Source organism: Malus sylvestris, chromosome 17 (assembly GCF_916048215.2).
Source record: "Malus sylvestris chromosome 17, drMalSylv7.2, whole genome shotgun sequence".
Taxonomy (NCBI): Eukaryota; Viridiplantae; Streptophyta; class Magnoliopsida; order Rosales; family Rosaceae; genus Malus; species Malus sylvestris.
In genome coordinates this window covers 12858256-12872861 of record NC_062276.1, presented here as the reverse complement: position 1 = coordinate 12872861, position 14606 = coordinate 12858256, and the positions used below count along the sequence as shown (strand labels likewise).

At 35.5% G+C, this 14606-nt stretch overlaps 1 protein-coding gene across 1 annotated transcript; it reads left to right on the top strand.

The window, feature by feature from the left end:
• Positions 1-11234: 11234 nt before the first annotated feature.
• On the top strand, positions 11235-12619 carry LOC126611412 (mitogen-activated protein kinase kinase 5-like). Its single transcript, XM_050279697.1, has one exon. The coding sequence runs from the start codon at positions 11428-11430 to the stop codon at positions 12499-12501; it is 1074 nt and encodes a 357-aa protein (XP_050135654.1). The 5' UTR covers positions 11235-11427; the 3' UTR covers positions 12502-12619.
• The last annotated feature ends 1987 nt before the right edge of the window (positions 12620-14606 follow it).

The following is a 14606-nucleotide window of genomic DNA, read 5'->3' as shown; positions in this document are numbered from 1 at the left end:
CGTAAGTTTGGTAAACATGATAGCAATAAAGATAGGAAGAGGAAGCGGAATGCTGAAGGATTAAATTGGACAAAGAAGAATATTTTTTCGAGTTGGAATACTAGTCCAAATTAAAGATTAGGCATAACCTTGACGTTATGCATATTGAGAATAATATATTTGATTATTTAATCAGGACGTTGCTGAATACAGGGAAGTCAAAGGATACCCTCAAGGCGAGGATGGATTTACAAGACATGAATATTAGAGAAAGTTTGCATTTGAAACTAAATGCACGTAATATATTGGATAAGCCTTTGGCTCAGTATGTATTCAAGCCATTTGAGTGTAAATATTTCTTGCACTAGTTGAAATCAATTAAATTTCCAAATCGTTATGCAAATATATCCCATAAAGTGAGTGTGGATGAAGGGAAGGTGTTAGCTTTGAAAAGTCATGATTGTCATGTGTTGATGCAACGTGTCCTTCAAGTGGGAGTTAGAAAACATTTGAAAAAGCATATGTATGGCCCACTTGTTGAGTTGTCAAATTTTCTTCCAACAAATATATACAAAGACACTGATTGTTTCTGATCTTGACAAGTTGGAAGAAGACATTATCATCATATTGTGCAAACTAGAAAAAATCTTCCCGCTTGCATTCTTTGTTCCCATGGTTCACTTAACAGTGCACTTACCACATGAACCAAAATTGGTAGGACCAGTCGGATACTGATGGATGTATCTAGTAGAAAGGTAAAATGCTATCAGGTTTACTTTAGTTGCATTAAGTGTGTCTTTCTACATACTGATAATTGTTCATTTACTAGATTGTTGGGCTCGTACAAGAAATCTGTACGTAATAAAGCTCGCCCTGAAGGCTCTATTATGGAAGCACACTTGGCATACGAGTCTTCAACTTTTTGCTCAATGTATTTGTGTGATGTTGAGACGAAATTCACTCTACCATAAAGAAACGATGACGGTGGTGATCCCAATGTGTTGCTCTCAATGTTTGCACAAAAAGCATGTCCATTTGGAGCTCATGTATTGGTTGAACTTTAGAGGGAAGATATAGAAGTGGCATATTGGTATATCTTAGACAATTGTAAAGAAATAGAAGACTTCAAAAGGTATGTCATAGTAATGGTTTTACATATATTGAAATATTTATAATTCTACAACTTTAACTTATATTTTTTTTATGTATGTAGTGAGCTTATCCAAATTTTGAAAAAAAGATAATCATGTCAATGTACAACTGAGACATAAACAATTGTTTCCTTAATGGTTTAGACAGCGGGCCACGTCATTTTATTATCAAGAACCTAGATTGGTAAGTGAAGAAAATTTTTCATTAGCCCAAGGTCCGGATCAACGTATTGTCCAATACACATGTTGTATTGTGAATGGCATTTGTTATTTGATCGCACAAGTTGGTCAAAATCGTACAACGCAGAACAATGGAGTAATGACGTCAGGGTCGCACAATGGTGAACCATGTAACTTCTATGGCAGATTTATTAACGTTATTAAAGTACAATTTATAAGAGGTTATAAGGTGATTCTTTTCAAATGTCATTGGTACAATACAGTTACCAAAGGAAAAAATTTATTCGGGATTATCATCTTACATCAATCAATGTAAATAATTTGTGGTACGATAGTGATCCATATGTGCTAGCTAGACAAGCACATCAAGTATTTTACATTGATGACTTAAAAGTTCAGCCATCCTTGGAAAGTTGTGTAGAAGATTCAACGTAGGCATGTTTGGGATGTCCTTGAGAAATATGATGGTAGTGAGGATCATGATAATGATGAAGACGATGATGATTATGTAGATGAAAATGAAATTTTCATGAGATCAATCCCGAACAACAATGATGAAGTTAATATTGAATTATCTACAGATGATGTTGATTCTGAATCTTTTGATGCTAATGACTAGAGAATGAGGAAGAGGAGGAAGAGGTTGCAACTTGTGATACAGATAGTGATTGATGATTATGGTAAGATTTGTACATTATAAATCAATATTTATATTCTCCAATAGTATATTTGTTTATATTTTTACTAATAGTCATATTATTTATAATAAATTATTGTTTATTAGTTATATGGTTATAATGATAATTATTTATGATGTTAGTCTTTTACTTATTTTTTTTTATGACAACTCCTACTCAACGAAGAAATAGGGTGAAACGGATGAGGGATGCCCCACTTCCTCCGCCACCTCCGCCACCTCCGCCACTACCACCTTCGCCACCACCACCTGCATCTTCACCGGAAGAGATAGCAGACGTGAACTTAGGTATTTGAGAAAGGCTACTTACAATTATTTCAGCATTTTTTTTTGGGAGTTGATCTTTTAATGTTGTTTTTAAAAAGTTATAAAATTAATCAAACGCATATATTCTTTTTTAATTTTTAGAGACAGATTTTAACTTTAATGCCAAAAAAGATGACACGTGGAAAGTCATGTGGGAAAGGCCTCCACGATATTTTGGAGGCAAGTAATGGGAAGAAGATGTCAGTCATTTTTTATTTCAAACTTCAAGTTCTAAGTGATCTAGTAGTATTAGGTTTTTTCACTACCGAGATAGGGAATATTGTTCAGACTCACTCACCAGTTTGCTACAAGAAATGGATGAAGGTCCCACCTTCAGAAAAGATGACACTGCGGTATAAGCTGCTTGTGAGTTTGATTTTAATTTAGTTTATTCATAATAATTTCAAGCACTCACTTTTATATATTTATGCTTGATAATAGGTATTATCTGTGGTGGACTTATCTCATCCAAAGATAATTGAATATGTTGATAAGAAGATGGCGAAGTTGTACTCTGTATTTAGGCATCGGATGTATAAGTACTACTTGTCATGTGGAACACCTGCAAGAGGACAAGCTAATCTCCCAACTGATATAATATGGAATGGGAGACCTAAGAGTCACTGAGATTGGCTATGCGATAATATTTACACAACTACCCACTTTTTGGTATGCATTCTATACATCATTTTCTAACATATGTCCAAGTTAAATGCCAACTTTTTCTTATATAGTTGAACAACAATTTTTTTATCACAAGTTGAGTTTGTAAAAAATGGAATGAGCATAGAACAATGCATTTTATTTATTAAAAGTTAATATATAAGCATATATTAACTTTTACATGTATTTGTTGGTATTAATATATAAGCTTGTGATGAATAAGCTCTGCTTCTTCACTGATGAGCTTATTTAATATATATATATATATATATATATATATATATAATGAAGAGCTTGTACATGTATTTTATTGATTAATAAGCTCTGCTTCTTCATAAGTTTTTACATGTATTTTATTGGTATTAGGCATAATCGAATGCAGAGTTTGTTTGCATTTATTAGGCTATTCATTGCTTTTATTTCTACATTTCAGGTTGGTAAAATTTGTGAACGGCTACAAGAGAACAAGAGCAAAAATCATTAGATATAGTGTTTATGAAAATTAGATTCTAATTGATTAGAGAAGATGTTAGATAGTGGTATTGTATTGCATTTGAACAAATATGTACAATTCAAAAATATGAATATGTATAAGTCTAGGAGGTAGGAGCTTCCCAAATTGTACACCTTTACAATACTAACTCTTCTTTTGCTTGTCATGTACCACTTGTGTAATGATAATGAAAATTTGTTCACAAAAATCAAGGCATTTTTTGCTGCAAGTCAAGAGAAGACCAACAACTCTACAGAATCTAATGGTGATATTTCAGGGGTTGAAAATACTTATCCTGAGTTGGAGGAACATGATTTGGAAGAGGAATCATGTCCACATTGTGTCTTTTGCGGGTAGTTTCAAGTATGCACATGGTACACCTCTTTTGTTAGCACCTAAATGTGCCTTAGACTTGTCATTTGTTAGTACCCAAGATGTCTATATATAGGTGTTACTAATCTTGATTATTCTAGCTTAGACTTCTCTTTTGTTAGTACCTCAAGCTGTCATTTGTTAGGCACCTCAAGTTGTCTTTTGTTAGGCACCTCAAGTTGTTTTAAACTTCTCTTTTGAGATAGGTCACCATGACTTTAATTGTTGGGATGTACATTTGGTGAATGTATTCGACTTATGTGTTTTAATTGTTGATTAATGAAAATGTGAAGTATTACCTTATAATTGTTATGAACTGCAATTCTAAATTACGAAACAAGAAAAACAATTAGTTCGTCGTCATTATTTCTAAAAAGATATTTGATTTAAACATATGTGATGTAAGTTGCGCCACATATCAAAGGAATATGTGACCTTTTCAGCGTCACTTAGTGTAAACTATATCATCTGGTTTCATATTGGATGACTACAAAATCATCACTTATAAACCTAATAAGAAACGAAAAAATAGGTCACAAAATTTTGTATTTTGTGATGTATAATTCGTCACACTTATTGTTAATAAGTGACATATAATTCGTCACACATATGGTTAATTTGGGATGTATAATTTGTCACACATATTGTTGTTAAGTGACGAATGTTGTGTCACGTATATTGAAAAAATGTGGTGAAAATAAAATTCATCACATGGACTATAGGTGACGCTGTATAAGTGACGCAAGTGGTGATGCTAGAATTTCGTCACACATAGTCAAATGTGACGAATTTTCTTGTTTATGTGACGAATGTCTGTCGCCACCTAAGCCATGTTTTCTTGTAGTTCTAGTGGCTTATATGGTCTTGGGCTACTCCTTATAAAACCAATTGATTTTTTTATGGAACCCAATTTCATCATGGTATCAAAGCAGATTGTCCCTCATTTAAAAGTCCAAGGGCCACACATGCTCATGCGCCACCACTTGTTGTCTACTTGTCTACGTGTAGGCTTGAAAATCGGCCACATATGTAAGGGCATGTAGTGAGTTGAAATGTGAAGAATAGTTTGTCCCACATTGGTGAGGGACTTGTTGGAAATTTTGAGTATAAATCTTCATTCTACATTGTCCCACATTTGTCACCACCAAAAGGTTCTCTCATTTTATAAGGCTTCGTCCATATTAGAAGGTGATTAAAGTGTTGGACCTTAGAGAGTAACATTGGGTTCAAACCTTGGGTTTTGGGTTTTGGGGTATGCTATTTAATTGATAATTAATATATAATTAATATATAATTAATTATCAAAAGATGGGCCTTGAGTATCGGACTCTAATAATTAAATTCTTTAATTAATTATTTTTAACTAATTTCGGATTGAATTAATTATTTTTATATCAACAGACTCATCTTTTCAGATGAAGTCTGAAGTGATAAAAGAACTCCAGAGAGCAAGGCACCGCTCTGAGAAGATGTCTCCCAACAAACGCATCGCATTCTCATACTTGTTGCAAACAAGTATAAACCTATTATATATACATCTATCTGCATGGCATTTAGAACACAGAAAAATCAAATTCATCGTCTACAATCCCAAATCTTCTTACTCAGAGAACCACAAAGAAATTCACCAGAGGTCTAGTTTTTTGGTGCTGAATCTTGATTTAGATCATTGAATCTTAGTGAAGCAGATGTCCGTAGAACTACAAGCATAGAGTAGTGACGAAATTTCTATTTTAAGGATATTGCGGTACGCAAGTCTTGATCTTCAGTTTGTCTGTTTAATATTATTTCGTTTTATTCATACTCTGTTAAATTACTCATTCATATTTATTATTTATTAGCATATATAAATTTATCATGGATTATAATTATGAGCTACTTCTCATGTAATCAATTAATTTTATGATAAAATCGTTTCACGAGGCTCTTAGAAAAACGGGAGAACGCCACTTCTCTCAAGTTACACACAACTAAAATTCCAAAAACAAGAACTCGAACAACAACTGTTGTTTGGACTTGGCATTTCACTTGGAAGTGCGCCCTCATCATGCCACTGATGTCGGCTACGACGGTATTCTCATGGAAAACATGGACAGCTTTTTCCTCCGTTGTCATAGCTAACAGACATAATTTGTCTTTCCGCATTCTCATAGAATATCATGCCATCTAAATTTGATTTCCCTTCTTTTCCGGATGAGGTGTCTAGCCCTACCACCACTCAAGGCGGTTAATTATTATAATGATTTAAGAAACGAAAAGTTTGAAACTTGAAACGCTTGATAAAAACTCAACACCTTATCTACGACTTGGAACGTCTTTTCTATCTTTCTCTCCACACCATATAATGCATAATCAGGTTTCTATTGAAACACGAGATCCTCAAGGGATCCACTTCTGTAACTGCATCATACGTATGAAGCCATTATGTAAAGAATGTCAAGTCACATATACTTTTACTTTAATCCTTAACAAAGTACAAAAATAGTTCGAAAAAACTTCACTAAAATTTTCCAAGTTCTATGCTCTCAAACATCATTAAATTCGTTTCACTCATTAGTTTCACTTTTTTCACGGAGCTTACTAACAAAATCATCGCTCATGTCTTGCACGTCACCATCCATTTCCTCCACTTCATACTTCACCACGTAATGCTCCGCAAAATTCTTTAGCGAAGAAAATTGCACGTGAACTTGTGACAGTACGATCAACTTTCATGTCGTCTCTGCATAGCATATGAACAATGATTTTATAAATTTAAAGAACAACTGTTCACTTTGCTATCATATAGAGTCTCTTCTTGATGAGTTTCTTAGATTAGGCTCTTTAAAATAGAGCTTTAGTGGTTTTATAGCTTTTCTAGGAGATGCTTAAGGGTGTTGCAAACCTAAAAAATCTACTAAATTTGATTCAAATGTTATTTCTATCAAGTTTGTAAATTATTTTAGCCGAATGAACAGAGAATATATCAATTTTTTTAATACAAGCAATATTCATACATGAAACTACATTAAAATGAAAAAGAAATGTTTTGACCTAGAAAACAGTAGGTTGAAGAAAAAAACTCGAAACTCATTTTTAATTATACATAGTTGGTCAACTTAATGTGTAGACTCTGGTTATTTTGTTAAAGATAATACTAGGCATACCAATTTTTGAACTAATTTGATGTATCACCAATAAAAAATAAAAATGTTAATTAACACTTAATTAATAATTTAAACATCTACAATCATATTATTTGATTTTCAAATTTGATTTAAAAAATTTGATCTCTCTAGTATTATTCGTAATATACTTTACTTTAAAAAAGAGAAAAATTTAACTTTTATTTGACTTTTTTGTCTTGTCGGAAGGGTATCGGAGTGGTTCATTTGGATAGGAATTTAATGTTGGAATTGATTAGCACAAAAATGTCAAAATCTCAGCTCCTACAAATAGACCAACACAATAAATACCATAGCATTTAATTCAAGTCCACACACAGAAACATATGTATCAATCCAAGCCATGCATTCTATTTTCCATCTTTTGGTTCCCAAAAATTTCTTTAACGTGACGTGATAATGTTGTGTTATCAATTTATTTATATTTTAACACGTATTTATTATGAGTATAATCTTTTAGTATGATTGTCACATTTTATGTTACTAAACTATGAGTTACAATATGGTTGAACAACATGATTTGATATTTTTAGTTCGATAATATATCATCTATATCATTCACTCATAATATAACACTTGAATTCGAAACATCAGATAACATTATGACCTCCACAGCTAATAATTTTTCATTTCGTCGACTGCATATATTATCAATTGCTATTAACCTAACCTTACTTCTATATGGATATCTACTTTGTCCATTAATATAATCCAGATTGGATTTAACTTCGGATTACGACTAGGTTTAGCTTCTAATAAAAAATATTAGGATAATCGCCGCCTACATGTGAACCACACACAATATGTGAGGCTGGAGGGCTTCTGTTTTCTAGCTTGGCTTGCTTGACGGGTTTTACTTTTATAAGCATTAGGAACAAGAAGATGCTAGGAAATGCAGAATCTCTGATATTTCAAAGGAACGAAAGCACCGAACAAATTAGAAAATTTTCAGGTTACTAAAAAACGACCCGGTACCACAAGTGTTATAATACAACTGATTGATATTTTTTTTTAAATATCAAACCACTTGTATTATGACACTTGGCATATTTAGTGGGCTAGTTGGGATATGTTGTGACCAATTAAAATGAACTTGAATACAATCCATTATTTGTTGTGTCAAACTAAGAGCTGGACGTAATGAATTATGAATCCATAATAGAGTTGATTTTCTTTATACATGAATTACAAGTCATATCTTACAAAGTCTAACGAATCTCTGCTAATCTAATCTCATCAAACTCATCAAACAGGCATACGGAGCCGTGTTTTCAGTATAAAAACAAAAATCTCTCTCATAAAATTACCAAGAAACACCCCAAAATAATGGTAGGCAGGGGCACAAGGCTGACTTGCTGGAACTCAAAGGCGAAAAGAAGGGTTTAAAGTTAGAGAAAGCAAAGAAAAATCTAACAAACAAAAAATAAAAGTCCACTGCTTTTGTCACATTCGGACACAAACTTGCACATACAATTGTCAAATGGCTGTCTTTGTCCCTATTTTTACAAACCATGCATACATCTTTTTCATTAACAGCATATTTGTAGATTTCTTTTGTCGTGGTGATTTGAAGTATTTTATATTATGAGATTTTTATTAATTAGGTATTTTGTCAAACACGTTTCGAAGCACAATAAAGTTTTTGCGTGTTTGCGTAGACTTAATGTGAAAGCAAAAAAATTATTTCAATTTCTTTCTAGAAATATTAAATGTGCCATGTAGAACAAGGATAAGGATTGTCTGCCCTCCTAGTTGTGGTACTCTTCCATGCCCTCCTATTTTGTGCGGTCACGGTTAAGCCACGTTAATATTTTATATTAATTTTTTAATAAGATAATAAGACAAAAAACAATAAAAATATAAAATATTGACGTGGCTTAACCGTGACCGCACAAAATAGGAGGGCATGGAAGGGCACCACAACTAGGAGGCAGACAATCCTTGTCTGTAGAACAATACCCACATCTCAGTTTTGTGAGGGGACACCCCTGACTTTCGAGCTTTGATTTACGGAAGCCATGTGGAGGAATGAAGTAAGACCTAGTTTGGGAGTGAGATGATTAAAAAAAAAACACTCATGAAAAAAAGCTGTGAGGGTTTTAGGTGTTTGGTAAACTGAAAAAAAATAGCTTATTTTGGAAGCTGTTGTGAGAATAAGCTGAAATCAAATGAAAAAGCTGAAGTTGCTATTTGCAGCTTTGGAAAACTGGCTTTTTTTTCAAAGCACACGGAGCTACAGTGCTTTTTTAATGAAAAGACCCACTATTAGACTGCTTTTTTTTCCAAAAGCACTTTTACAAAATGCTTTTTTTTTCCAAAAGCACTTACAAAAAAGTTTACCAAACACTCTGCTGATTTATTTCACAGCCGCTTATTCTCACAGCACAAACGCTTATTCTCACAGCAGATTTTTTTCAAAGCACAGCAATACCAAACCAGCCCTAAGAGAGCACAAGCAAAGCTTGACTTTTGTTTTAAGGTCAATACAGTCGACGCTCGCCTTGCTTAATTAATTTAGAGCAATGCTCACCTGCACATCAATTTAGATTTAACGCTCATTTAGTTAAATCTCAATCGCCCAATGACTGTAAAAAATGTACATGAGAGAATTTTCATTGTAAGGTGAGTTTAGTTGGATCGTGCCAATCTCGTATTTGGGTTGGGCTTTTTTCTTCTTCCAAATATACAAGCCCAAAGATGAAATAATATAACGGAAAAAATAATTGATTAATGATTAAGAATAATTTTTAATGAGTAATGCTAAGCAGATCAAATTTACAAACTAAATGATATGAAAATTGATGATTAAATTATTGAGGCTCAACCCACCCAAACAACAAACCCTTTGTTCCTAGCTCGAAACCAAATTAACCTTACTTGACCGCCGGCGGGTAGTCCAAAGACAAGAACTAACCTTTTTATTGAATTTTAATTTTTTTCCCCCCTCCTATACTCGCTGGTAGATGTTGTACGCTTCCAGGGCCAAAGGGTATAATAGGTACTAACATACACAACTACAAAGGAAAATATCAATGGGCCTCACCGCAGGCGATTATAGCTGCCTAAATCGTTTGTCTTCATTTTCCAGGAGATACCCGATGCCGGGAAAATCACGCGCGGGCCGTTTAAGCGCTAAAATATACATTTTACTTTTAAATATTTTCTAATTTAAAAATGAATACTAAACTCAAAAATGCTGGCCGGTCCCACCACCACAGACGCCTCGAATATCTGATTGGTCCTTGACCCCACTCTCTCCATCAGCGCGTGGCCTTTAAATTCTCGTTTCTCTTTTTTTTTTTATTTTTTTTTAAGCAATCAATATTTGTTTACATTAAAGGAAGAGGGTTGGGTTTAACTTCATAATAGGCTAGTAATAATATGGTTTAAATTCGAATCTGACGAAAATCGAACCTAAAATCTCTCACTTATAAGTAAAGCGGAATACCACTCTCGATTCTCTCTTTTGAGTGATACCTTTCTGTAAAAACATTTTTTAGCATGTCAAGAATACTTGACACATTTTAGAAAAATAAAAAAAAAGAATGCTGGACACATATTAAAATTTGTGGGTAATACTATGAAGACTAAATTTTTTAAATTAAATTTGCAAATCAAAGAATGTGGCTGTTAATTATTAGATTAGTACTAACATGCTTATTTCTTATTGGTGATTTAGTTTGCAAATTTAATTTAAAATTTTGATCTCTTGTGCATTACCCTAAATTTATTGTTGTTACAAGGATCTTGTTCTTGTTCCATTGTACCAAGAATTCAAACTTATAAATTTGTTTGCTAAATTTAAAAAATGGGGAACATATACTACATATAATTACACAAGTAGAGAAATACTTGAAAAAATTTCCTCCACTATGTAGTTGCAAACAATTTACCGGCCCTATCTTTTTGACATATCAAAAAATCTCTCAATTCGTTTTTTTTTTTTTTTAAATCTCTCCATTCCATAGCCTCTTTGTTTTTTAATATATATATATATATATGTGGTTTTAACTTTATTTGTAAATAATTTTTGATATAAAAATAAATAAAACCAGAGAGAAAAGAAAGCTCCGGTTTGTGAATTCTTTTCCATTTTCTGGCAGTTTCCTCCTTTTTTAGTCTCGGAACAAAAAGAAAAGAAAAAAAAGAAAACAATTAATAAAATAAAATATAAAAAAAAGAAAAAGAAAAACGACATCAATCAATCAATCAATCACTCAACCAATCAACGAAACAAACGATGACTCGTGATCCTCACGACCTCCATCATCATCGTCCTCCTCCTCATTAAACCAATCGCCTCTCCCTTCCTCCTTCCCTCCCTCCCTCCAATTCATCGGACCCCCCAAAGAAATCGCGATTTCAACTCCTAACCCGGCAACGGCGTCGTTTCAAACGAGTCGTCGCTGTCGTCATCCGATCATGAGGCCGATTCAATCGCCGCCCGGAACGAACCTAGCACCAGCAGCACCACCACCGAGACAAGTAACCAACCAGAGACGACGTCGTCACGACCTAACCCTACCCCTCCCTCAGCGGGACACATCGCTTGCTGTACCGCTCCCTCTCCCTCCGCCCGGCCCCAGCTCGGCCCAGTCCTCCTCCGCCCACAGCGCGGCCCAGCAGCTTATCAACTTCTCCGAGCTCGAGCGCTCCAACCGCATCGGGAGCGGAGCCGGAGGCACCGTCTACAAGGTCATCCACCGCCCCACGGGTCGTCTTTACGCGCTCAAGGTGATTTACGGCAACCACGAGATCGAAACCCTCCGCCAGATCTGCCGCGAGATCGAAATCCTGCGCGACGTCGATAACCCCAACGTCGTCAAGTGCCACGACTTGTCCGACCACAACGGCGAGATCCAGGTCCTGCTCGAGTACATGGACGGCGGGTCGCTGGAGGGCCAGCACATCGGGAACGAGAGGGCCCTCTCCGATTTGGCCAGGCAAATCCTCAGCGGCCTCGCCTACCTCCACCGGCGGAAGATCGTGCATCGCGATATCAAACCCTCGAATCTTCTGATCAACGCGAGGAAACAGGTCAAGATCGCCGATTTCGGAGTGAGTCGAGTTCTGGCTCAGACCATGGACCCCTGCAATTCCTCAGTCGGGACCATCGCTTACATGAGTCCGGAGAGGATCAACACCGATCTCAATCACGGCCAGTACGACGGCTACGCCGGCGATATATGGAGCCTTGGGGTCAGCATATTGGAATTTTACATGGGCCGGTTTCCGTTCTCGGTGGGGCGGCAAGGCGATTGGGCGACCTTAATGTGGGCTATTTGTATGTCTGCTCCGCCTGAAGCTCCGGCCACTGCTTCCAGTGAGTTCAGGCATTTCATTTCTTGCTGCCTGCAGAGAGAGCCCTCGAAGAGACTGTCGGCGGCGCAGTTGTTGCAGCACCCGTTTATCTCCGGCAATGGTGGCGGTCAGGCTCAGCAACCCCATCAGAATCTTCGCCATCTGCTGCCGCCACCGAGGCCTCTTTCTTCTTAGCTCAGATAGTGTACTTTCTACTTTCTTCTTCCTTTGTTTTCGCTGCCCAATTACTCTCTGCTGTTGGTTTCTTTCTTTTTTCATGATAATGATAATGATCCTATGATGATTTTGTGTCTTTTTTCTGCTGGATTGGGAGAAATTGGGGAAATGGGTTGCCTTTGTTTTCAAATTTTACTTCCTAGTTTTGTTTAAGCAATCTAAATCAAAATCTATCACTCGACTCTGTCAATCAAATCTGTCATTGATGGTAATGTGAGTGGTTTGGTTACCAGAAAAGGCAAAATTTGGCATCCGGGAACTCCCAAGTTCTGAGTGATTAGACTCCTTTTAGCTATTATGCGATTGATTGGTGTGATTATATCTCATGGGGCATTGGATTTTGGCTTCTGCAAGACTTTTCCCATTTTTGGTTAAATCTTTTTGTTGGGTATTCCTGGGAAAAATCAATTCTTTGTTTTTTGGTAGAGAAAAATTGTGAATCTTTTATGGTTGGATTAAATTTTGCCTAGATAATATCCATGAACACAAATCTCTCTCTGTCTATCATCAGAGTCTCATAGAGGAGAGATTACATGGAAATGGGAAGCTGCAGTTTTTACCTTTTCCTTTCCCCTTTTCTCTTTCTGTCTGGAACTGTATTTTCATAGGGCTGCTTTATCTTTTCCTCAGTACCTTTGATATTGGTAATATGAATGGGTGTGTGCTTGTGTGTGAGCATGGAGAAGAACTTTCATGCAACAAGGACACCAAGGTGGTGCCACAAATCAGTCGCGTGATGCCATCTATTAAAGTTAAAAATCATGGCGACGCGTGATAGATTTGGAGTAACGCCACCTGGTGGCATGTAAGTTTGAGTTGGTTGGATTTTCCTGAACTGTTATGGAGTATTACACTTGAATTGATAATTGATGAGCCTTTTACTAGCTAGTTGAGCAAAGAGCTTTGGATTTATGAATTTGGTGCTTGTCTTTGTATGGAAGGACATGTTAATAATGGAGGACACTGGTGTGTGATGAGGATTATTTGTTCTTTCTCCCACTCCATCATCAAGGCTGTTAATATTCGTTTCTTTTTCTTTTTTATCAGGGAACTCAGTGGTTTAATTCTATTCCATATACATACATACATACATACACATATATATATATATATATATATATATATGTATATGTATATGTATATTTGAATACAAGTGAGAGAGGTGATACCGGGGCAATCCAACACTTGCAATTCATTATACTATTACGTTTCCATTCGATTGTTTTTTTATTTGGTGCTGTTTGATTAGGTTACTCATTTGCTTATGCAGCATTTTGACAATTTTTGCATGCGTAACATTTTCTGTTTGGGATAATACTGCATTCACATTTTTGGTGTAGTTTTGGTGATTTTTATTAAAGTGTAATTCAAGCCTTTGATGTTCCAAGTGCTTATTTAAGAGAAGGCTTTTGTGCAACTCCATAAGCCAATTTTCCTCAAAAAGTGCTTATTTTCCTAATTGGGTTACAATTCTGATACCTTTTCGCGGAAATGGATTCTCTTCTGATCCCTCTATTTCACCTCATCAAACAATTCGGGTTCTTAAAATTTGATCCAACGACTACAAGTAGAGATTTACTTTAAATTTATAATAACTTTAGCTGTTGAATCAAATTTTAAGAGTTTGAATTATTTAATAAGAGGAATTAGGTGGAAGGGATCTGAAGAGAATCCCTTTCCCCTTTTCGTTTGGATGATTTTGATGACGTGTTAATTTTGTGTATGAACGAATCTTGGGTTTTTACGACAGTGCAGCACGCAATATCCAATCCAAATGGAAAAAGGCAAAGCCTAAAGTTGCAACCCCATCATCACTCTCTCTCTCTCTCTCTCTCTCTGTGGTGTTTCCGTACAATTTTTCTGTGTGTGTAGGCTCTCTTTTGCAGTCTTGCATGGGTAAACCTTTATAGAATGGATAAAAGTGGAACCCACATGACTATTATGAGTGAGGTTGTGTATATTATTTTGGGTTAAAGGATTCTCATCCGATTCTTTTTCTGGGAATATTAGCTATTTTGTGATTGAGATTGTTCATTATATATTTTACGGTAAGAAATTATTTT

Bases quoted from the DNA above. Each gene is read 5' to 3' on its own strand.
- LOC126611412 (XM_050279697.1), top strand. From the start codon at position 11,428: ATGAGGCCGATTCAATCGCCGCCCGGAACGAACCTAGCACCAGCAGCA.